The sequence below is a fragment of the Cricetulus griseus genome, chromosome 6, assembly GCF_003668045.3.
Source record: "Cricetulus griseus strain 17A/GY chromosome 6, alternate assembly CriGri-PICRH-1.0, whole genome shotgun sequence".
NCBI classification, from domain to species: Eukaryota; Metazoa; Chordata; class Mammalia; order Rodentia; family Cricetidae; genus Cricetulus; species Cricetulus griseus.
This window is the reverse complement of record NC_048599.1, coordinates 38,139,070-38,164,737: the sequence shown is the minus strand read 5'-3', so window position 1 is coordinate 38,164,737 and position 25,668 is coordinate 38,139,070. Positions and strand designations below refer to the sequence as shown.

The window sequence follows — 25,668 nt, the reverse complement described above, 5'->3', positions numbered from 1 at the left end:
TGAGCCACAAGGTTTGACAATATGCCTATTAAGGGGTAGATAGCAAATCTCAGATCTTTTGATGCCAACTCACTCTCTCAAAAGGAAATTTAAAAGACAAATCAGCTCTTGCAAGACCATCTTAAAAAAATATCAGCCAGACAATGGCAACAGTGCTCACAAAGGAAAAAGGCACCAGAACCACTCCTAAGTTCTTCATCAATTGAGTGTATAATGGAACCAAAAAAGTATATTTATTCACAAAACACTGACTCTTTGAAGTAAAATCCTGCTATTTCTTTTATTTGTACTCAACTTTTATTTTTATGCCTAGAAAAATACATGGAGGTATTTAGGACTAATGTGCTGGCAATTTCCTTATTTTTGTGATAGTAACATAGTCCCCAAAACAAGCACAATTATTTTCTGTGTTTTTCTTAAGTTTTATTCAGCAATAAGACCATAATTTTTCATATTTAAGGAAGTATGAAAAATTTGTCGAGTTTCAAAAGCTGAATACATGTAGCATTTGATCAAGGCACATACAAGACTGGCCAAAGGGCGTACAATGCACTTTGGTTTTTTTGTTGTTGTTGTTGTTGAAAAAAAATTCATGGCAACAAAAAGTGGTATGGTTTTTAAACAAGTTATAGCTCACAATTCAGTAGGAAGCTGTAAAGAAATGTTACATTACAAGTCCATTATGTAATATCTGGAAAACTGTGACAGTAATGGGCAGTATTCTCTACCATTGTGAAAATAAATTGAATATTTATGTACAGTGTTAAAGCATCTCATATAAGCCAGATCTAAATTTGATTTCTAGTGTTTATTTTTCTTTGAAATTCTCACTTACTTAAAGTACTAGTTTCTCTGGATCACTGAGAGGAATTGCTGATGGATTCACTACCTTCTTAACTAAGCAGACAATTTTGCTTAAACATCCTCTGTAATAAAAACAATTCTGTGTTTAGGATTCATTTTTCAAGAGTCTGGATGGTACAGGCAAAACCAAGATGAAGTTCTAGTATATGTATTCATTACACTACACAAGTCTAAGTTGTCATGGTTTTTGTAAGTACGCATCCCCCCGCCCCCCTGCAGATTTACCATTGTCCTAGTGAAGTCCTTTAACTCCTCAAGCTCTGCTGACAATGCCTTTAACAGCTGGGGTTCACGTTGTTTCTGTGCCAGCTGCGGTAGTCAGTTCAGAAAACATGCTTAACTTTCCTATTGATATTTAATTTGCCTAGGGTAAAATGAGATGTGCAGCAAGTTTGATATTGCCCATTATGTCACATATTTTGATTTATTGAATACCACTGAGATAATACAAATTTAATCATTGGAACATTATTTCATAACTAGTTTTTGAAATTTATTTTCTCATTCAGCCAGGTTTCTTTTTTTTTTTTTTACATTGTATTTACCAAAGTGAAAAACGGCCTGTGCTTATACTACAAGGATCTCATGTGAACGCAGTCCTGATTGTTCAACACAGCAAGAAAATTCACTTTCACAGTCAACAAGTCATCTTACTCAGTAGAACACAAAGTAAATGGTTTATAACTTCAATATCTGCAAGGAAAATACAGTACAAATTACTAAAAAATACTAAAATATAGAATTGTGTTCAGGCATCTCCACTACATCAACCGCAGCAGCAACCTGAAATCTGAAACTTTTAATAAAAAGTTCTTAAATATAAATTATATGGCAAATGTACAGTACATTGCTTTTCTCAGTCTCTTTTTCCAGTGTTTTGCAGTAGAACAGAGAGTTCCCACCATCACCTTTCTTAGGTTTAAAAACCCCGAAGCAGTCTGGCATGGAACCGCCTGCATCATGAGTGTGAGTGGTCTGAGTCTGGAATCCCACTGTCTCTGTAGCTTCGGTTACTACTGCTCTCACTGTGGTTGTTTTTGTACAGATTCATCCCATTCGGAGGAAATATGGTGTGTATTACAAACTCCTCCTTGGAGATGGGTTCATTGCTTATGGGTAGCATCTGAAAAGAAGTTTCCCTGATTTCCAGGATGGAGTTGTCCTTCTTAGTGCCAGCTTCGGCATAGTCGTCCTTTCTTCTCCTCCCTTTGCTGTATGCACAGTTCCGGGAGAACAGTGACCCATTCCTATGCACATACCAACACACCAAAGCAAGGAGGGCAATGGTCACCAGAGCCACAGCCCCACCAATGATGGCCGCCAAAGGTAAATTCGGATTTTTGTAAGGTTCTTTCTCTTGCTCTCGATTGAGGGTGGTTGTGGGGTTGTACATTCGAAGGGGGGCAGTTTCAGTCTCAATACAAACAGGAGTTTCATCAAACAGGTAAAGGTTACTGGTTTCCATGGGAACCATGCATACTCTATAGGGTGAATCAGGTTCTAGGGCTGTGACCAAGTATTCACTGCGCTCTCCTGTTACTATTGTTTCTGTTATAGATCCAAATGCTGGGCTGTGGCCCAGTTTAAGCCAGCTGAGTCTTAGAGCAGTCATAGGCAGAGCAAGTCTCCAGGAGATATGAATTGTGTCAGAGGTGACAGACTTCACAGTAATTAAAATGGTTTTTCGTGACGGGCTGCTTGTAGTTCTCTGATCCTTAATGAGCTTGGGGTTTTTAATATCTGGTTGTTTGGTCACAGGAGCTGGCCACTGTCCTTGAACAGGATATGCTGTGTTAGGTATTGCTGTGGTTATCTGAATGGTGCTCACAATCCCACTGTCCTTACAATCAAACAGCTCGGCACTGAGGTCCTTGATAGCCATCCCACGAACCTTTTCTGGGGCTTGGCACATGAGCCCACGCACGTTGACCTTCACAGGTAGTGACTGTAGCCAGTCTCGTACCCATTTCATCTTGCACCCGCAATACCAGGGGTTGTTGCGAAGTATCAGTTGGGTTATATTGTCCAAATCATCAAAGATACCCTGAGGTAAATTGCTTAGGTTATTATTGGACATATCGAGTCTATACAGCTGCCTTAAATAAGAAAAAGCATTCGGGGGTACCCGGTTGATGTGGTTGTCTTGAAGGTAAAGCTTCCTCAGGCTTGTGCCTGGGAGGTTCACTGGTGCGGCTGTCAAGGAATTCCGCACCAGGGACAGTTCTGTTAAGTTTACTAGGTTGAAGAAAACTTTGTCACCCAAACCGTGGTTGTTCAATAAGTTTCCATCTAAAACCAAGCGTTTCAGGCTTGTGAGACCATGAAGTGATGGTGAAGAGATAGTTGATATGCGATTGTCATCCAGGCGTAACTCTTCTATAGTCCTGGGCAAGCCCCCGGGAATTGTGCTAAGGTGGTTGCGGGACAGAAAAAGCAGTCGCAGATAGTTGCTGTCTCGAAAGGCTCCCTCTTCGATGCTAACAGCGGACACTGAGTTATCATCCAAGTGTAACTCTTCCAGATACGGAATTTTCGAAAGTGAATCATACGTGATAGTTCTTATGTTATTCTCTTGCAAATGTAACTCTTTCACATACTTTGGAAGGTTGGTAGGAAATTCATCCAAACTGTTGTGGTATAGGTATATTCTTTGTACTTTCAGTAAGTTTTTCAAATCTGAAGGAATCCCAACATTGTTTATTTGGTTGTTCTGAAGGTAGAGTGTTGTAGCATCCTCTGGAATTCCCATTGGAATGGATGTCAGAGAGCGATCGTTACAGTAAATGAAACCTGCGTCACAGCGACACACAGATGGACAGGATTTAGCCATAACTGACAGAGGTGCCATTTGGAAGAACAGCCCAATTTTAGTCCCGATGAGGAAAAGGCTCCAGACTGGACTGATCATGGTCAGCAGTGTTGAGGTCTTTATAGCAGGTAGCTTCAATATTACTACAACAGAGTAATAATTAATAGAAAATAATTAGGCCAGAATACTTAAGTGGAAATACAGACGTGGAAATAAAATCATCTATAGCAAATGTCAGGATTTTAATTTTTAGAGAGGAGCATGCTAGGAATTCATTGCTATCTACAAACATACTCAAATAATTTTATTATCTTGAGTGTTGCTAGAATATAAATTTACAACCAGCATGTTTAAATCCATTTTATTTAAAATGTTAAGTATAATTAAATAATCAAAGATGTTTTAAATTATAATTTATAACAGATTCAGCTAATCATGAAGATTATCAAATTTCTAACTTTTTAATATTCATAGAAACTGACTTAGAAGAATATAATTTGTTATAACTAAATATGATATATATGCCAGTTTTCTACCTCCTTTGGCAAATGACCATAAAAGTATAAAAATGTGTAATGAAAACTACCTGTGCTTTTTTTCTTTAGGAATAATAAGCTACACACATCTTGAGTTCTTTCATCTCAGTAAAGCCAAGCATTTGCTTTGGTTATTAATAGCTTTTAATAGTTATTAATAGTTTTTAATATTAATATTAAATATTGTTTAGAAGGTATTTCTGGAAAGAATTGTACAACTTATGTCGAATTGGTATAAATGGAAAATTCCATTTCCTGCTTACCTTTTTTTTTTCAGTGCCTATTTTGTTACATTTCATACTGTATGGTTTAATAACTTAATCCAGTTTTTGTTATTTTCAGTCTCAACATGTTTGAACAGTGCATTCATCTGTCTTTAAATTCTAAGCTAGAATGTTTCAAGTTTCTGCATGGGCTGGAGAATTATAGATTTATCTGATTTATCTGTGTTGTTCCCTTCTCCAATTCTAGGTATTAATCAGCCTTTATAATTTTAGGCATGAAAATAAAATGGCTTGATTTTTTTCCTACCTTATTGAACGACGTTAAATAATTTTACATGGGTGACAGTCCAATGCACTTATGTTATTTTCTTGGTGAGGGGCTGGGACCTTAAAACTCTTTAGTCCTTGGAAATGTTCTTCACTGTTTATTCAAGTAATCCTATGCCGCACACACCTCCAGGTCAGGCTTGCTGCTGCCAATGAACATTCCAGCTGTGGTTCAGCATGGTTCAGCAAGCTCATTAATGTGGGGGCCAGAAACAATTCAGCTTCCGGTTACTATGTAGGATACATGGCTTCCTAATTTTTTTTTTCTCTCTCTCTGATAGTTTCAGTGTGGTGGCTCCTTTGTGTTGCTTAAGTCCCTCAGTGGAAACTGCCCTCTTTGAAATTCTTATTGGCTCTTCTGTGCAATGTGGTCAGAGATAGTAACTTCAGATCCTCATGAAGAAAGCCATTCATGATGCTAAGACCTGTGTAGTAATGGGTTTTCCAGGTGGTTTACCCCCTACCTTTATTCCCATCCAGGATTATCCAAGTATAAACTCTGTACAGTAGCTACATCCTGATGTGTGATTACCTGCTGTGAAATAGCTATTTCTTCTTCTACTTCTGAGAAATTCTGTTTCAGTCACGTTCTACTGGGATGGGTGGAGTCTCTTTTAAGAAGCAAAGAAAACAATGCAAACAGTCTTCATGGAAAGAGAAGGAAGCACACTAAATTTCGTTTATATTTCTCTTCCTTAAATAGGCTACGACTAAACACCTGTCAAAGAAAAAAAAAGTAATATTATTAATAGTGAAAATTAATGTACTAGAAAATTTTCTAGTGGTTTAACATCAATTATTTCTTTTAAGCAAGACATCTTTCATCATAACAGCTGGTGGAAGTGGTAGACTGACCTCTTTGTGTTTGTGTTTACCACTTAGTTAAACACATGAAAATTAAGTTGGAGCCAAAGATGAGATTGTCATCCAACTGATAACTCCCCATTGTTAAGTGATTCTTAGTGTCATACTGATTCAAAAACAGTGGGCAAAATTTCATTTAAGAAGCAATAAGACCCTTTCAGGGATTTCAAATTCAGGCTAATGACTTAAAGTGCACTTTCTGATGCCCCGGTATACAATGTTTTAAAAGAAGACCATGCCAAAGACAGGAGAAAATATATGGTGAAGGGTTTTTATGAAAACATTGTGATTACTCTGTGCTTTCTGAATATGGTTTTATAAACCAGACGATCTACCATGTAAAATGTTAAGAAGGCATTGCAGTGAGCTCTTCTTTTGATTTGTTCGGTGCTCAGTTTCGTGCTTCCATTTTTCCAGCTGAAGAATGTGGCTACCCTTACCTTCCTACTGAGGGTACAACAGGACTCCCCTGTAGCTGCAAATTCTAAGACTTGTGTTCTTGCTCATATGGGAGCATAGACGTTCAAGTCACAGTTAGGATTTTTAACTAGGTTTTTTTAAAAAGAGTTCTTTTAGACCACTGAACTTCAAAAAAAAATCTATATTTTAAATAGGAAGGTCATCGTTTTGCTCCATCTCTTTACAGTGGTCATTTAGGAAGAAGGTCAACCCAAGGCATCTCTTTTCTTGGTTTAAACATGAACATGCCAGCCCATATAATGTGTAGATTTCATTTCTGGAAAAAGGACTTTAGGCTTAATTAAAACAACCAGTCACTGAGCTGTTGACAGCTTTGCCCATTTTCCTGACAGAACACTCATAAGGAATTTTAGGGGCTGGAAAAGGGGAGCAGTATGAGCATGGGTTACTCAGGATCACCCATTCAGCCCCTGCTTACATACAGAGAACATTTGGGCACATGGGAATATTTGACCATGAGATTCAGGACTAAAGGAATCATTTCACTTCTCTGCCAGTTACTATCTGGTATCCAACAAGGATAGCATCTGTTCCAGAATTTACTGGGAGTGTATGTTAACCAAGGCCACAATTCACATTTCTATATTTTGTTGCGAGATTCCTATTTCTTTTAGTTTGTCACTAGACACTATGCTGTCATAGATTATATAAACAGTAAACAAACTTGAAAAGGGCAAATATACATTTTTTTTAATTGAAGCAACCTTAAAATAGCAGTTGACAGATAGATAAAGCAGACTCCTGAATACAGCAAAGTGCCCGCAGAGGAAAGTTTAAATGGTTTATGTTTAATGTGAGGGCTTTTCACATCATCACTAGATTTCAATAGTGTATTTGCTTATAAAATGTTGCCTTCTAAGTGTGTGAGTGTGGGAAAACAAAGCTGCCAAAATTAAAACTATAAAGTTACTTTTGCCATAAATATTTTCTAACCTTGAAAATGATCCAACATATAAAATAATGTTATTTTAAGTCAAGGAGAAAATCACTTCAGTTAGCTTGCATTAAAAATTAATTCAAAACTACTATGAAAATAACAAGTGAGGACCTGTGTGAAATGACCAATTATCAAGTAGTTCTTATGTTCCAGGAGCATTGGTAAGGCAAGGCATACTTCAGAGGTCAGATGATGAATCTACTGAATGGGATTTGAAAATGGCTGTTTGTTCTGAGTCAGGACAAACGAGAGTGTGATGTTTATGAGAACTGGGGATAAAATAGCTGCAGTAGCTGCTTTGAAAAAAAGAATAGAAAAAAAAATCTCACATCTATTTTACCAAACTGGGCTTTAAGAATATATGCATTGATTCTCACTTTTTTAACCAGAGATGAAAAAAAAATTAATGTGAAAACATGGCTTAATTCATTTTACCTGTTTTACACTTATGAAATTCTTATAACTGGTGTTTGATATGCAAACTCAACATCAGCTTCTCATACAAAAGTGCAAACAGTGTGAATTGACAGTAAACCTTCAGCCTCGCTAAATGAGAAGAATGCCATTCACTTCCCTCCAGATTTCATTAAAACTAAAAGCAAAAGCATAAAAACAAATGTTTTCTTAGAAAAGGGTAGTCTTACAAATGGACATTCTGCATGTAGCTCCTCTCACCTGTCCCTACTGCTTTCAGGTCAAAACTGTTCATCTTATGGTTCACTGCATTTTATATGATTTTATACCCTCTTCTTATTTCATACTGTAGTGCTAAATATGGATTTTTGGTATAATTAAGGTTATAATGATCTCTTTATCATAATGATCTCCCATGTTAGTTTTTGAGCTGGATACCCCATAGTCAGTCATTGACCTTGTAGCAGAATGTGAATGATGGAAACCAAAATGACCAGCGCTGGCAAGGATGCTGTGGCCAGCTCCACAACACTGGCTTCAGAGCCTTCTATCTGCATGGGCTTGAAAAAAGCCATCACTTCTGAACAGAAAGTAATCGATGCCCTAGAAAAATATTGCTGCTGGGGTAACTTGGTGAAAAATATAATCAGGGCTCTGATACTTAGTTATATATTCTAAAATTATTTTTAATGGAAGCAGTAAGTGTGTAACACATAAACCTCAGCTAAAGGAAAAGCACCTTCACCTTACTGGTGAAGGAGAGTTTTAACAATCATCTTTTGATTGTTTTTTTCAAAATTAAATTGTTTATAACCCTAATTCTATCTAAAGTCTCTAACTTATTTTCAAAATATATCAAAGAAAGTACACAAATAGAAAAAGATGCTGTTCTTTGGAGATACTTTATAAAACTAATAAATATGAATAAGTTGTTTCTCAATAAGACACTGACATTCAAGTAAGATCAAGAACTTGATGCAATGTATATGTTTGCATGATTTCTTCTACTGGAGAAAGAATTTGAACGAGGAGGTGTTTCTTAGATTTTAAGGATATAATGTAGCTTAAAGTAAAGGTATGTGACAGTAACAATAACTTCCTAAACCTTGTGTTTGCTACCATTCACTCAAGTTGATTTTGATTTAACTTGTTTGATCAATACACCTTAAAGAGAGTCGATGTCAAGTTAACGTTGTGAGATTTGAGTTCTGTCTTATTGATTTGCCTCACAGAATGATTTCTTAATGGCAGAAGCTTTTTTAAAATATTAATTTCAAAAATAAGATGGTATTTAGGATCTGCAATCAAAGCTAGTTGCATTATTTTAAGTAAAGCATTCATACTGAAGAAAAATATATGCTTAAGCAAATCTGTTCATGTTTGTGGATGTTTCTAGCTAAGTTGGAATGCACATGAGCAGCATCTAGCATGTTAGGAAGGCGTCTATTTCTGAAGGTGAGAATTGCTCACCTAATGAACAACCTGTGAATGTTAAGACTCTGCAACAAGAAAACAGTATTTCACGTGAACCATATACATGGTGAAACTGGAAAACTGGACTCTGTCAGGGTAGTTAAGACTGACAGCAAATGCTTTCTAAGCATCCTGTCTAGTGGCTACATTTTCCACAATCATCAGATTTCAGGAAGGTCCCAATTCCTTTGTTTAATGCAGGCAAGCCGAGGAAGGACCTCTAACTCTCCTCCTGAGGGTTAGAAGTCTGCAGGGTTTGCCGAGAGGCGGGGAAGTAAGTGTGCCTTTTCATGCTTGGTTTTGTCCAGTCTCTTCCCTGACATGAAGCAGGTTTTGTTTCATTTATAGAAAACAGGATAGAAAGTTCCAAAGCAAAAAGATTTCCCCACTGAGTTTGTTACAAATGAATCTTAATTCTGCCTTTGCTTCATTTAGTTTGTTTGTAAAGGGAAAATCAAGCATCTTTAAGACAAAAAGATGGGGTGTTATCTTTTATCATGCCACAAGTTCTTCCTTTCATGATGTTCAAACCAGACTAAATGAGTTAGAGACCTAAGGCCTGGATGAAGGAGGGAGCAACTGAGACTGGAGCTCAATGGCACAGGGCTTGAGGCCCAGGGTGTGCTTTAAGTTTGTGCTGACATTTGTGCATCTGAAAAGTGATGCCTGCCTGTATTACACCAGAAATACTGACACTGCAAACCTAAAGTTCTTCTTCCAGTGTGTGCAGCCAACCTGCTACACATGTCTAGCCTTTAAATTTTCATGCACTAGTTCAACAGCTATTTATTTGAGTCAACTTTGTGACAAGCCCCTGTTCTGGTTAGTGAGACTGTCTAAAATCAGGAAACGCATTGCTTCTTCATGTCTGAGTAAGGTACTTATTGATTTAAACTGCATGAATAGGAAGGAAACTAACAACACATAAAGCGGATCAATCCATACTCCAGTGGCACACTTTAAAAAGTGGTGCTTAACCAAATGTGGTCTGCGGGTGTTCTCTTCAAAGTTGCCACGGCAACTTGTGCATGTGAAGCGAAAGAACAAAAGCTGTCATTGTCTCATCAAGGGAAAGCAATTTCTTACTCCCCTCCTTTGAGTAGACTAATACCTGGGAAGAGCTGTTCATACATTCCTGACACTTAATTTTGGGGTGGCAGAGAGATTATGCTTATGCAAAGCAAAAGGCACGTTAACGAATTGATTAAATTACATTTTGTGCCTTTCTCCTTAACATCTATTCTGTGGATTCTTGTTAATGGATAAAACTTAACTCCTGAAAGGTCCCTCTTCTGCAATATAAGGTGGCTTTCAAAACTCTGTATCATTCTAATGTTTAGACAAATTTAGTGTTGATCTGCATTTCGAAAGTGCTTTGTGAAAGGAATATCCCTGTTTTGTTTTGTTTTTTAAAGGAAGGATCCTTTCCCAGAAAACAGTTTACTAACCAACCACCTCTTGGTTGGAAATGGGTTTGTGACTTTTGGAAAACCTGTAACGGTGGCATGTTAGAAGAAGCCAAGAAACATCCCCTTTTCTGCTCTGAAGAGAGAATGCCGTTCTGAGCGCGGATATTGCTGAGAGATTTACTGTTGAGTTTTGCCCGCTGGGGGGTGGTACACTCTACCAGAACACTGCTTGCAGAAGCCGCAAGTCAGATGTTGGCTGCTGCTGGCCAGTCTTTCCCTGGTTTAATTACTACAAAGCCTCCCGTTGAGAAGAACTGTGAAGGCCTCTGGGGCAAAAGGTGGGGGTGGGAGGGATGGGGAAGGAGGGGCGAAGGGGGAGGAATCAAGGCTTTTGAAAATTCACCGAATCCGATTTCCCTCCTTGACTTATTTATGGTGATCTTCATTTGACACAAAACAACTATTTATAATGCCTTTTACTGAATTGGTATGAATAAGAGAATGTAGAAAGGGTTTATTCAGAATTTTTAAGTTAGCTTTAGATTTTGCCATTAATCATGTTCTTTGTTATGTAGCCCACCCACCTTTAAAAGGGAAGAGGGTTGAGACCAACTGAAATGGCAACTCTAAACTAAATATTTTAGATGACCAGATTTATTTTAATATCCATATGGACATCGATCTATCATAACTAACATGCAAGAAACATTCATATATTATTAAAATAGGCATACCTTTAGCCACTAACATTTGTTGGGTTTAAAACTGTTCAAAATAATCAAGATAGAGGAAAAAGCCTTGGGATGTGTGGCCAAGAAAAGCACAGGGGGAAATCTGCATTGCTTGCACTTGCATGTTTAAAGCTGATAATTGTATTTTTCATCTGGAGAGACTGACTGTTCATTAGGGTCTTGTGTCCCTAGGCAGGAGACGCTGAGTATAATTGGAGTTTCTATTTGATTGGGCAATATAGCCAGAGAAGAAACTGGGGTAAAGATAATTAATAGCTCTCTAACAAAGTCTGACAGCCACAAGATTTCAACCAAATTTATTTCACACCGCTTCATTTAGCTCTGAAAAGTTTTGATAGAATCGGAGACTCCTTAATTAACACTTGAAAGCAAAAGAAACATAGCTTCTATTAGCTGCCACATTTAGTTATGACAAATTTTCTATTTGTTATCTTTTTTTAATTTTTGGAAAAAAAACTTTGTTTACTTCCCAATTATTTATCTCATAAACATTAGATTCAGGAATTGTTTAATTGGACATTTGAACCAATTCAGAATCAATTTTTTAAAAGGGTGTGCAGAGAAACAAAAAGCCCAATTAATAACAAATCAATGCTACTATTGGAATACCCTATTAATGAATTCATTATGTTTATTCATTTGGTAATATCTTTTCTGACCTTTGGGAATTTTCTATTAAAAGAATAAACTGATTTTTTTTAGCTAAATATATGTAATGAAATTTTAAAACCTTTTCTTCATTTTAGGCTAATAAATATACAGATTTACACATATCCATATACACATATATTTGAAGCTAAGTCATATAACTAATCTTTGCATAGTCATAACACAATAAGATCGTTAATATTTGTAGTGATAATATTTTGTGATACTTTTAAAGGATTGATTTCTTTACTCATTTCCAAAGAAATGGATGTCAGTCACCTGTCACTCTGAGTCAAGCTTAAGTGATTCTAGCCTGAGAGTGGGCAGGTTCCTCCTTGTCTGTTTATGCTGGTCAGGATATTCTTATGCAGTTAAGGATGAATGAAGGAATCGCTACAGCTGAAGCACTTTTCATGGCTTTAATCATGGTATTTCATCCTGATCACATAACCAATGTGTGCATTTTGAAGCATAGATTGACTGAGAACAATTAAAATAACTATTAAAAACCATTTAGTTATGTAATTGAAAAACACCAACATTTTTTAATTTCCTTTTAAGTCTAAACAAATAAGCCCCCTCCCAATGTTGAGAAAAGACGGGCCTGTTGCACTCTTTACCTTCATGCAACCATTTTGTTTCAGACATAATTTACTGAAAAACAGTTATTTTTTTTTAAGATACATTTAAATACCTTCTGGAAGCTTTGTAGTCTCCATGCATTTGTTCCAATATAAGATTTTTCCACTGCGAGTTGCAAGTGAATGGCCACTCAGCCTTTGCCATTTGACGATGACCCCAGCCAGGCTTTCCTCCCCTGCTACCCTCACTGCATACATCAAGCACCGGCTTCCAGGGTGATCTTTGTTAGTTTTTCTGAGTGGACTTACCCAGTTACTATGCTAGTCACATTCTACACTTGCCCAAGCGATGGGTTTTGGCGTTCTCCTGGCCCGAGACTCTGAGTTGAATTTACCAGTTGAGATTCCCGAGCTTCAAATGCCTGAAGGAGCTGTGGCAGGATAAGCAGTGCAAGCTTTCAGATCTAGGTGTAGCTGTTAATCCTCCACAGAGGGGTCTTGTTCTCCCAGGGCAGCTCGCTGGCTGTGAGCGAGATATATGCTTTTCATGGACTGCGTACTCATGGGCTGAGGGATTATTGATTTTCTTTCACAGTTATGAAAACAGCGATAGGTGATCATACCACACATACAGTACACACCAAGTTAGCGACCTTTCGCTTTTGTAGCCGAGAAAAAAAAAAATCTGCCTCTTATTCTATCTCAAACACTCAACTTTCCAACTTGCAGTTTCCCGTAAAGCTTCATGTCAATAGCAATTGCTTGAAAACAGAGGGGAGCTATCATCATCATCATCATCATCATCATTAATGCTATAAGGCTGTAAGAAACTTCTCACATTTGGCTATTTAGGCAGACTTTCCCTAGCTGCCTTGCACGCACATCTTTGCTTGTCCTGCTGACGGAGCAAACGCGGCTACTTGGATTCCTCATGGAACCCAGCAAGTCCTTTCTTTCTAGAGAGTAACAGCGAGCGAAGTTTCTGGGACAATGGTAAGAAAAAGCATGAAAAACACTTACCAGGAAGACGAGAAAAAAAAGCAATCCTTTATACCCTGCTGCTACAGCTGTAATTCCATTGCCTGTGAGTTGAAGTAAAAACCCTCCCCCGTCTGCGGAGCGCGGCATCCAGGGCACACAAAGCCACAGCAGCTGCAGCCTGAGCCCGTCCTGCTTCAGATCACTCCTGTGCTGAGGACTGCGCGCGAGAGCATCCAGTTGACTGCGCGCAGCCCACCTCCAAGTCTGAAGTTTAAAGCTTCACCTCGCAGTGGTTGAGGAAGGGGGTGATGTCATAGGTGGGCAGGACTTAGCCTAGCTCTTGTTCAGTGAGGTAACTGGATAATCAGACAGATGAGCTTTGCCAACGCTAGAGGGGGTGAGAGAAGCCGAAATGAGCCGTTCAGCTTGCCAAAGCCAAGATGCCATTTGGTTTGTAGGCAGCGCCTCAGACTCTCAGCGTTCCCTAAAGTTTACTACTACGAGGTGGTGGTAGCACACTCAGAAAAATACACAAGCATGCGAGAAGGATTATTTGTAAGATCACAACAGAGGAACAGGTGTCTGGTGTCCAAGCCATCTGCATTGAAAATACGTTAACGAAAGTCAGATTGTTTTCATTATATTACAATCATGTTCTAACTGTGGAGAATGGACGATGGCAATCCCAACCAAAATTTATTTGGTAAATGAATCGAAAGCAGGTTCACATATGATTTACTTAGGAGAAAGGACATGGGAATAGGAGAAAGATAAAAATATTGAAGAAAGCAGTCTTATTGGGAAGGAGGAAGGCTTTTCTTTTCATGTGCACTTTTACATAATGAAGCAGGTTTCATGTACTACTACAGAGACCACTTACAAGTGTGCCTAACTGCATACCCCTACTTTAGAACCAAGTCGATAATATAACTTACATTTAAGAGATTCCCCCAAAATAAAAAGGTAGAATCTTTTTCTTATTTTTTTTTTCTTGCTGCCATGAGCATGGGTTCAGACAGACATCATCATCCTAGAATATCTGTTAGAGATGGTTCTGCTGGGATTAAATTATTTTAATCTGGATACATGAATAAATATTGACAGTTGCAAGACACTGCGATTTCTCTGCCTCATTAACAGGATATTAAGACTGTGATTTCCAGGTGTAACTTTTTCATCAGTTTCCTACTGTTGAGTTAGGAATTACTTTGGACTTGTGAGCTTCCCCTTAAGGAAGTGAATTTAAGTGAAGGATCTTGTTTCTGCATTTACCCTAATGGCCATTTCCTTTAATGTCTTTATTTGCTTGATTCTGACTGTGTTCTTTCTAGGAAATTTTTTGTTTATCTTTGAAGGCTAGTTGTCTGTCTCAGGAGTATGTGGTTATTTTCTCTTCATTAGCTGCCTTTAGTTTATCCGTGTGTTTGGCATCTGTTTGACCTTTTGAATTTTCCTCCAAGAATGGAGGCTATCAGAGTGGAAGGTGAAGTGAACCCCTGATAAGAGATGTTCTGACACCTATTGTTCTATGATCACTCTTTTGCTGACTTCTGGGGACTGACCCATTGAATGAAAGTAAGACTTTTAGCATTTTAACATCTATTGAAAAGCCAGTTTCTTAGAAGTCTTAAGTAGTGCAGGTTAAACTCCAAGGTGGCTGCTGCATTTTTTGGAGGAAAGAAAGTTGAACCAACTGATAATCTCTTAGGAATAGGTGGGTTGTTTTCAGTTACTGCAAATCAACACCTGGATTAAATTATTTCTTGAAATAGTTCTTTCTAGAAGCCATTTTCAAATGAGAGTTGATTCTATTTAAAAAGGAAATTTTTGCCTGACCAAATTCCTGTGGGCTTATATCCATATTTAATCAGTTCTGTCTCCATTCAGCTGCCTCAAAGCCTTCAACAAAAATGAAAGATAAATGGGCAATTTGGGTTATAGGTATCTAAAGGAAAGCAGGCTGGTCTGGGAGCTGGGTGCTTTGGGGCTTGCATTCCCTAGGCTGCAATTTGTCATGTGACCTCATATTACCTGCTTTGTGCTTTGGTTTCATCTCTTGGGAAATAACGGCAGCAAGAATTTATTGAATACCAATTATGTTTTCTGCATCCTGCCCCCCACAAGCTGTGAATTAAAATGTAGCAGCATGCAAGAGATTGCCAAAAATGTAATCTATCCTGCCTTCATTGTCATCTTCCCTTTCACAAACAAATATACTCTTTTTCAAATTTAAATTACATTTATTTGTTTGTATGTGGGGGTTAGGAGAATACACACACATCATGATCTAAGTGTGGAGGTCAGAAGGTAACTTACAGGAATCAGTTTTCTCCATCCACCATGTGAGTGCCAGAGTCCAAACTCCAGTCTTCAAGCTTAGCACTCTCACAGGCCCCAGATGTATATACTCTGGGGCGAGTGCAGAGTAGGGTGGGGGTCCAATTCCTTCTATTATCAGACACCTGAAATTCTGCTAGTGTCAAGTGGACTTACTTTAATGTGTGCCCCCTTGACTACTTTCTGTAACATCTCTAGCAAGGTTAAAATGCCAAGCGTTACTTCAGATTGCTTTCCTGCTATATACTCCAAAGGAGACTAACTAGAAAGGGATAGTTGCTCCAGTTGGAGGAGGAGGAGACTAAGCAGCTTTTGTGATGTGAAGGGTGGGACTGGAGTCTCACAGGAAGAAGGACTCAAAGTATGTGTGTGGTACGGAGGGCCACTGAGTCTAAGTATATGGGCTTCAGAGTCTTCCCTTGATCTGAGCTCTCTCTTGGGCTTTGCCACATGACTATTGACAAATCACTTAATGTTTCTGAGTTTATTAGCTCAGAGCGTGACTCATAGTAACTGCCCAGCAAAGTGATAGCTGCTCTTACAAAGATGGGGGGAGGCATTTGGGCATGTGGTAAAAAGAAGTATTACTCAGTGGTGGTAGGGTAGGGCCAATAACATGGTTTTCAGTTTTCACATTTCTCTTTGGAGTTGTTCTATAGGCAGAGATGGGCGTGCAGTGGAGGCAGAAGATTATTTGTTTCCTATCTTCTTATATCACAGGGCTTCAAGTTCCCTGCATTTAAAATCTAGTTGAGCCCAAACGATTTTGTTTTGTGTTTTTCTCTGTGAGACTAGGGGACATTACATTTGGAATCAGGTGTATCCACGTAGAAAAATAAAAACAAATACCCCCACCTTCTTGCAAATCACTTTTACTACTTTCCAAGTAAAGCCACAATCCCTAATGATTGATTACAGAAGGGATCATCTGATCCATGTCTCCGAACTTACCTATACATAGGCTATCTAGTTCACCCTTATCACACATACTCATTACTGCCTTGTAAAAGACACTGCTACTAGAGACATCCCAAAGCACCTCCACCTGTGATGTTTTGAGATGAAATCTTGGGACACATCAAAGTGTATTTAAGTTAGAAACATTGCTGATGGTCTTCTGTCCCTTGAGGCTAGCGATGAGAATAAAAGCTTTACAGTGCTGGGGGAAGACAAGGTAGGCTTGGCTTTGGTATGGTAAACAGCTTGACCTGCTGGCTATCAGTTGAGACTCTCTGGATTCCAAGTCACTGAAAGCCTAGCTGCACTGCCCAGTCAACAGTTGGAATGGATGGGCTTTCGTGATAACTTCAAACACCCAGACCAAATGGCTTCAGGTAAAGCTTGAGAGAGTCACTTGTCAGCAGAGGATGCAGTTTTCTCTGCTCTCTGTTCTGGCTTTTGCAGTGTCAGCAGACTCCTTAAGCTATAGACAGTGGGCCCTTGGGAGCTCTGGCTTTCCTTTTAGGCAGCACCAGTGCACATATTCCTTCCATTCTCTATCCACACAGTGTTCCAGGGAGGGGAAGCCTCTTCCTAGAAGCTTCTGCACCCTCATTTGTTTAAACTTGAATAGATTCTCACTCCAGAAGCTATTGTACAAAGACCAGGAGATAAGCTGGTGAACCACTCTCCCCCTTGGAGCTGTACTTGAAGTGGACCCTTTTAGAAACTGAGGGCACACCCCAAAGAAAACAGAGGTCTTTGGATTGGAGAAGGAAGCAGGGGATATTAGAGATGATTATTTCTGAGGATTTGGTATACTGAAATTTGAAACTTGGATGTGTTTTATAAATTTATAGACTTGAAGCTACTCTGTTTCTCCCCTTTCTGTTTTTTGCTTTTTCTTCTTTCTTTCTTCTTTGCCAGAGTTTCTGCTAAAGTTGCCAAAACATCTTTGAAGGATTTTTCTGTTTGTAGACCCTTGATTCTAGCCCCTCCACACACTTTTTTTTTTTCTGTCAACAGGTAGTGATGCATGTCAGGGCACATCAGTACTGCATATAAGCATGGGCTTCTGCAATGTTAATAAAACATAGATTGTGTATTCAGCTATCTGGGATTCTGTAAAGTCAGGCCAGATGCTTAATGCATCAGTTAGAAACTGTACCACATCATTCTGAAAAATTCCACAGAGTATTAGAGAAATAATTAGATTTTAGCAGGTCACAGATGCCATCGAATACTAAAGAGAGCCTTAAAACATTATATTAAACCGTTCTTCTGTTCTGGTATTTACTTTTAGTCAACACTTAAAATGCACCTTACAAGCAATATATATTCCTTTTAACTATATTTCCAAAACATATTACATTGGAGTGAGATCTGTTATTATAGGACTTGAGACAGAAATCAAAGCAAAATCAGATTGTCTATTCCCTTGCTCCTCTCCCCATAAGCAAGCTCTTCCCCCACAAGCAAGGTAGAGTGCTAAACTCCTGAAATTAGGAGGAAGGTAATGGAGGTGGGGCAGGAGAGCAAAAAGAAATACTTTATTTGTCCCCAGCAAAGAAAGGAGGAATTGCGATTCAGAATAGATTAGAAATTCCTTGCCCATAGCATGGTGGACAGGGTGAGGCTAGCAAGAGAGGGATAGCTTGAAGGTCCTCATTTCCTTCCCCCCTTAGGGCCTTCCTGAATGGCTATGCAGATGGTGTGATGTGGGATTCCAGCTTTGGGGGACCCTGCCTTTGACTTGACCTCCTTTCACCTTCCCAGGGTCATCCTTGGTGCTTTCCTTTAAAATGGAGAAACAAAAACAAACAAACAAACACAGAGACTTTGAAATGGACCTTTAAGACAGCAGAGACTGGGAGCAAGAAGGGCAGAAACTCATCTATATGTGAGGCTTTCCATTTGGCCCTAGGGAAAATGCTTGAGTTTTCTGAGCCTCCTCTCATATACCAGGACAGCCCCACATAAATTTGCTGTTATGGACTTCCAAAAACTGGTAAGGGTCCACTGTTAAACTCAAGAACACAGTGGCTTGAGACAGCTGAAACCCATGTCTAGATGCTTTTCATCTTCACAGGAATGAGTGGGGCCTTGAGAGTTTCAAAACAAACAATCCAGTGACTTTAAATAGAGCTGTGAGCTTTACCATTTTATCTCTGGGAATAAAATAATTTGAGCAGTGTTTTTGCTGGTTGTCTTGAACCTTCAGACCTAGAGAGAAACTTCACCAAAGGCTGTCCTTGAGACTTAATTACAAACCAAAGGACAAAAGTCTTTATCTCTGGCAATGACTGGTTTATGACAGGGTTGGAGAATGGCTAACAGAAGGTACACAAGTCAACTAGATATCACACAAGTGGCCAACCCCAAGCTTTGTAACTTTATGTAACTGGCTACTGCTGCTTTAATCTAGGTGGAAGTCATCACAGTTTGCAAACCACCCCATTGTTTTCCCGTTTCTGGCATTTTGGTGCTGATTTTATGAAAAAAAGTTTTCTGAGAAATTGTCAGTTTTCACTTTTTTCTGAAACTGGCTCTGTCGCTTCCCAATACTTGAGGTTGCATCCTTTTAGAGATTATTACTTCCCTGCAGTCAAGATTCCTTAGGTTAAATAAATGTATTGTTGAAAGAAACACATCTGAAGTCGAATTAAGGCCTATACCAGCCTGCATCTATTTATAAATGGTGAAACCTTTCTCTGGCCCTCTCTAGACAAGCAGATTGACTTCAATAGTGTTTTTTTCTTTATAAACTGGTAGGAGTTAAATGTTCACAAAACGTTTGAAAGATAAGGTGTCTTCAGCTCATTTGATTTCATGTAATTCAGTGTTCCGCAGTGCCATCTATTCTAAATAACAGTAAACTAAAAATTAAGTCATGTTAAGCCCTGGGAATTTTTCTGTGACATAAAAGCACTTCAGTATTTGAACACTATTCATGGCCTGTCTGTCACAAATTTATTAGACTTGTTTAATTTAACTAAGGTCATTAGTTCTCAATTTGAAAACACTTTAAAATTTACTAGTTAAGTTTTTATTTCTTTTTCTGACATTAAATTGTATTATTGCTGCATATTGACAAGTAGTCTTTAGGGTTCCTGTGCTTAAAAATTAAGTTCTAGGTTGACAAGTTTTAAGTGTATGTATCACCATAATTCACATATACTTTAATGAATTTTTATTCTTACTTTAAAATGTTTGAAAAATTTAGAATTAAAAAATGCTTCTTTTTAAAGTTATTAATTTTCATTTTTGAAAATTTCACAGTGCTTCCTAATGGGTTTTAAATTCTCACGTTTACACAGAAGAAACATGTGATTCAGAGTCACTTTGGATAGAGTCCTGTGTCTCCTTCAGGGGCCGAAGGAGCAGTCTTCATTGGGTAGTGCTTAGATGCAACTCTGTCTTCCTCTTTCTTCTCAGAAAAGAAATCTGCTTAGTAGATCACATCCTATTGTTGCCTTGCTAAGAATTAGGACAGACTAAGTACCATATGCAAGTTATACATTTGATGCTCTGGCTCCTACTGATATTGATTTTTTGTTTTGGTTTTGTTTTTTGCTACCAAAACTATTTTAAAAATATGATTTAGAATATTTAGCTGTTTTATCTAAAATTTTAGGTGCTATAAAACTTCAGTTAATGGCATTACTCATACACAGTAATTATGTAGAATTATTGCTACTACTTATTGTTACTAGAGTTCCTTACAAGCAATCTTTTTTATATTTCATCTTGTGTGCATTCAGTAGAGTTTTCTAACAAAGCAGAATGATCCTTTCTGCTAGAGAATAGAAATAAATTGTCAGAAACCAAAGTAATTGTAAGGAACTGTTAAGTAGTCTTTGCATCTTCTTGGCTATTTTAACTCAAAGATTTGTGTTTTCCTAAAGAGATATGGCTAGTGCATTGAAGGAAATAATGTAGAAGCTAAGAGAATGATTCCCCTAGGTAATCTGATAGAAGGACACAGCAGACTCCTGCAAGTTTTCCTCTGACCAAATTTAATTAAAATGAATCAAAACTTTGACTTACTTTTATTTGATATTTGAATTTTACAAGAATCAAAATACATCATAAAATATTATAATCTCAATATATTTGGGAAAAAGAAGTGTTTAAGTGACCAATTTAAGTAGCAAAATTATAAGCACTACAAAATATATACACCTGTAGTCCATCTCCTAGCCCCTGTAGAATTCCTAGTCATTCATATTCTATAATTTGCATTTTAAACTCTCCTTCTCTTTGCTTCTTGCTGCTACAAGAGCTCTTTTTACTTAGGGAAGACCTCCTGAGTGAAGAATAGCTACTTCTGAAAGAACATCTATCTAACAATTGCCCAGCAGATGCTAGTCTAAGAAGTGTTATGTGAATACTGACAGTAATATTAAAGTGTTGTTTGTGTGTGGTTACTATCTGTGGTTCTAAGACAAACAGCTGTTCATATACAGTTTTTTTTAATGTTTGTACTTTTACTAACTCACTAGCATTCTCTTTGCTTAGATTAATTTTACTGCCATCTATTAAATCTCTGAATTTCCTGGAAATGGGTGGTGGATTTTGTCTAATTTCTTATGTGGAGAATGGTCCACAGAAATTTAGAGCAAAAAGTGTGGGGAGGGGAGGAAGAAGAGAAAAAAAAAGAAGAGGAGAGGAGAGGAGAGGAGAGAAGAAGAGAAGAGAAGAGAAGAGAAGAGAAGAGAAGAGAAGAGAAGAGAAGAGAAGAGAAGAGAAGAGAAGAGAAGAGGCCCTGTTTTCTCAGTGTTTGCTCTGGGCCCAACTTTTCAATAAAAGTTCATTGACTATGAAGCTATATGTCATAAATCGGGTCATTTCCACTGAACTCTTCATTATCCAAAGACTTAACTAACTTTCTGGAGTTGTTTCACCCACTAAAAGATAGATTGTAGGCAGTCCCGAAGTCATCCCATGACAGCTAGCTAAACAAACTTTCAAAGAATACCAAAGCAAAGACATAGAAATATGTTGTTGGTCAGTGACTGAGGTCAAAAATGATGTGACCAATTCCCTCTGGGATGCTCATTTGAAGTGAGACCAAGAACAGCTTTGGAGGGAAAGCCCTTGAAGAGATAGAAAAGTCAGAGAAGCCAAAATAGCAAGCAGTGCATCGCCCTGCAGTGAGAAGAGCCCTGGTTGGTAAATCTTGGATTCTTTACTAGTTACTCTGATGGTAGTGTGAGCAAGGAAGAAAAAGGAATTTCTAAAGACTGTTTACAAAACATATTCCCTACACCATTTAGGTAGTGAACTTTTGGAGAAGATAGGAGAGATTAATAAACTACAAAGGCCAGTGGGGAAGATGTTGATGGTTCATAGACTTAGACAAGATGATAATGTAAACTTATCAAGATTTGCTTTCCAATAATGATAATCAGGTGGTCAGGGTGGTAGAAAACTAAGAGTAAACTCAATTAGCAATGAATGTATTGGTGAAGAGGGCTTAGGGCACATAGACATGGAGCTATATCCTTGCTTCAAAGTACTAAGAAATATGACCTAACATAGATCATATTCTTCTTGGGGAAAAATTTAAGTCTTTTCCAAAGCTTTGAGTTTCAAGTTTACAGGCGACCTGGGATCCCCAAGTTATTAATCAGTTCTGCACCCAGCAATGCCTCCACTGAGAAATGGCCTGCTCTCTATGGAAAGGAGCCTCTTTGTTTTAGGAGGGTGAAAGCTGATGCTTGTCAAGAAAGCCATAATTAAGCCTTGGCTACTAACTGGAGTATGTGCATGAGGACATGGGTCTCAGCCAAATCACCTGCTGGTTCTGGAGTAGGGGGCAGTTTTCAGAGACTTCTGGTTTGCATCCAGATTAACATCTCGTCTAACATTCCAGGGTCTGCAGAGTCAACAGAAATTGGCCAAATACAAAGCCAAACAAATGCACAGATCTTCAATCAAAGAATAAAAAACGCTATAGGATTCAGAAAGTACATGAAAGCAAATATTTAAAAGAAAGCTATACTCATTAGGAGTATGCCATTTGTTGAATATACCAGAATCCTAAAATATATTTCTGTTTACACCCAGCTCTTCTGAATTTCATTCTTCCCTTTCATTTTCTTTTCAAGGAAGAACATCATTCACTAGTAAACAAAAATGTGACTTTCCTAACTCATTATTTTTAAAAAGCCAATTATCCTATTAATTTCAAGGATTGATTCTTTTTGGGATATTCTGTAATTGTAGTTTTCCCATCAATATTTGTAATAAAATTAAATGGCATGTTTTAAGAGAGGAGGGACAATGTCTTAGATATTTTCAAGATCTATAAAGACTTTAAAAAATGAATTGGCCCCTCCTGTTTACATTGTACTTAGTTCAGTCAACTCCATAGTCACTCTGAATTTCTCTACTATATGATACTGTGCGGGAAGTTGGGAAATGATCATGATAAGAAACAAACAAGAGATGTAATCTTAATTTCCACCATCTAGGATCTTTTTACAACTTAGCCCTGTAGAACAAGTATTACAAATATATTAGTGTTTGTAATTACCCATAGTTGTAGTTAATAAAAATTACTATTTCTTGATAATGAAATTATTCTTCAACTAACTGCAAGACTCTGTTCTTAGTAGCCTTCCTTCACAACTCTCCTGCTACATTAGTGAGAGTGTCTCTGGCTTATATGTCTGAAAATTCAAGTTCTGGGCTTTAGCACTTTTTAAAAAATTATTTTTACAAAACATTTTCACTACTTGTATGTCTGTCTGCCTGGTTTTGTGTCCTTTTTGCATGTGAATACAAGTGCCTGTGAAGGCCAGAAGTGGGTGTCAGACCCCTGGAGTTGGGGTTCCCAGTGATTATAAGAGGCTGACAGGGTGCCAGCACCTGAACTCCAGTCTCTCCACAGGAGAAGCTCCTCATACTTTCATTCACTGCCTCCTGATGGCAGCTCTAAAAAGTATATTGCGAAATTATTTTCTCTGTGTTAGATGTTTTTAAATGTAATAGTGGAATTCTGTAACACCAATTCTAATTGGTCTTAATAATAAGAACCCAGAGTCAGATATGGGGGAGGGGTGATGCTTAAAGATGGGAGAAGCAGAGCAGCCAGCCACTAGCTCTTACCAATACCTCAAACGGAAGGGGCGATCCTGTCTCCATGAATCCTCAGAATGAATGCTCAGACTGCTGCCTCAGACTACTTCACACTGACTGCTGCTCAGACTGCCCTCAGCTCCTGTCTCCTCCCGCTTCATATTTCTCTCTGTGCCCAGCCATATCACTCTGGTCTTCACCTCCTTAGTGCTGAGATTAAACACACGTGCCTCTCCAAGTGCTAGGAACACCTTTGTGTGAACTCTGTTTCTCTTTTAGACTGAACCAATTTCGTGTAGCCCAGGGTAGCCTTGAACTAACAAAGATTGGCCTGCCTCTCTCTCCCAAGTGCTGGGTTTGAAGGTGTGTGTCATCAATGCCTGGTCTCTATGGCTAACTAGTGTGGTTAGCTTTGCGCTCTGATCTTCAGGCAAGCTTTATTTGTTAGATCATAAACAAAATATCACCACAGATTTCCAAGTAGCTTAAATGAAGACATTTTATTTAAGGGCTGCTCTAGGTTTGGTTAGTTTCTTGACCTAGTTAGTGGCTTGCTTTGCTTAAGGAAAAGCAGTTTTCTCTGAAGGAATTGTATGCAAAACAACAGCCAGGGACTTCGTGTCTCCATGTGGCTTTTGAAGGGCAGGGAAACTTTTCTACTAACTTTGCTGAACTGGCTTTCCATGTCTTCTGGCTGACACTGGATCATATACCAGTACCCAGGTTGAGTATTGGTGACTGACTGGCTGATGGGGCCCATTTCCCTGGAAGAGTGTCAGCACTAGGCTAGGAGGAACCAGACACCTGGAAGGAGAAGGTAGAGAACATGGGGGTAGTCAGCCATCCCTGACAACTCTGCAGATTGGTTCCCAGGTATCCAGAAATAACACTGAATTTTTAATTGCTGGGAGTCTTGCTGGATTTGCTAAAGTAATGAGGATGGAGTGTTACTGTTGTACCTTTGGTGGTGTTCTGCTCCTGTGGGGTTGCTTGTCTTCCCAGAGGGTGTGAGTCCTTTGGATTTTGTCTTTTTGAAATGTGGTATGTATGTTTTTTGCTTTCTGAATTATTTGTATTCTTCTTGATATATTATAGCAGGTATTTATATATTCTGAATAATAATTATCTGTTTATTTTTATTGGTGTATTATCTGCTAGTATATGATTTTGTGCTTACTTTATTGTTTTAATAATAATAAAAATGTTTCTGGAGCTGAGATGTAGTTCAGAATACTTGTCTAGCATGTGCAAAGCCCTGGGTTTAATACCTAACACTGGAAACAAACAAACAACAAACAAATTTTTCCGTTCTTTTTGTCTTATTCACAAGACTCATTTGTGACATTCTGACATGTTATTGTCTTTTCATTCTCATGTAGTTTTCCAGGAGACTTATGAGCTGTTATTATGGCACTGAATGCCAAAGCAGAAGAGGGCACTTGATTGTCTAGTATAGTGAGGGACAAATATAATTTTCAGTCATTTGACATGATGATACTTTTATGAATAAATGTTGGTTTTAGAAAATATGCTTATTTATATCACTGTATCAGGAATTTATTGGTTTTACTAAACAAATATATATTTAAATTGATCTATCTTAATGTCTTACATAATAAACACAAGAAATATAATATTAAAAGAAAGCTTTGGGAGTTGCCTTCATAGTCTGTAAGAATGTAGGGAAATCTTGTATGTCCAATAGTTGAGAAGCACTACTGGCTATGAATACCAATGTATAATTCATAAATTCCTTTATTTAAACTTTCATGTTCAAAATTTGAAACATGTATTTAGTTGTCCTTGGGAAAATATGATTTTGAAGACAATTATGTTCCTGTACACATTTGTATGTTAATAAAGTGGAACAGAAACAGCGAATGAATCTGACGTTTCTCCTCTTGGCATTCCCCATCTTCTGCAGTCAGCCATTGACACATGAGCATTATAACATAGCAGAAATAACTTGGATTTTTGACATCAGGTATACCTAGATTTAGATCTAAGCAG

The 25,668-nt window shown here is 38.1% G+C and overlaps 2 protein-coding genes across 6 annotated transcripts in view; one reads left to right on the top strand and one right to left on the bottom strand.

The window, feature by feature from the left end:
• Nucleotides 1-25,668, top strand: part of Macrod2 (mono-ADP ribosylhydrolase 2) — a 1,968,760-nt gene that overhangs the window by 301,164 nt on the left and 1,641,928 nt on the right. The gene's annotated exons all lie outside the window — the stretch shown is intronic.
• Flrt3 (fibronectin leucine rich transmembrane protein 3) lies at nt 399-13,580 on the bottom strand. Of its 5 annotated transcripts, XM_027421652.2 has the most exons (4): nt 13,339-13,580; nt 7,477-7,633; nt 5,293-5,478; nt 399-3,816 (listed from the first exon to the last, which is right to left on the bottom strand). In XM_027421652.2, the coding sequence occupies exon 4, from the start codon at nt 3,770-3,772 to the stop codon at nt 1,823-1,825; it is 1,950 nt and encodes a 649-aa protein (XP_027277453.1). In that variant the 5' UTR covers nt 3,773-3,816; nt 5,293-5,478; nt 7,477-7,633; nt 13,339-13,580; the 3' UTR covers nt 399-1,822. The 5 variants fall into 5 exon arrangements, with proteins under 5 accessions (XP_027277453.1, XP_027277451.1, XP_035302212.1 ...); XM_027421650.2 differs by lacking the exon at nt 7,477-7,633; XM_035446321.1 differs by lacking the exons at nt 7,477-7,633; nt 13,339-13,580 and adding an exon at nt 12,628-12,701.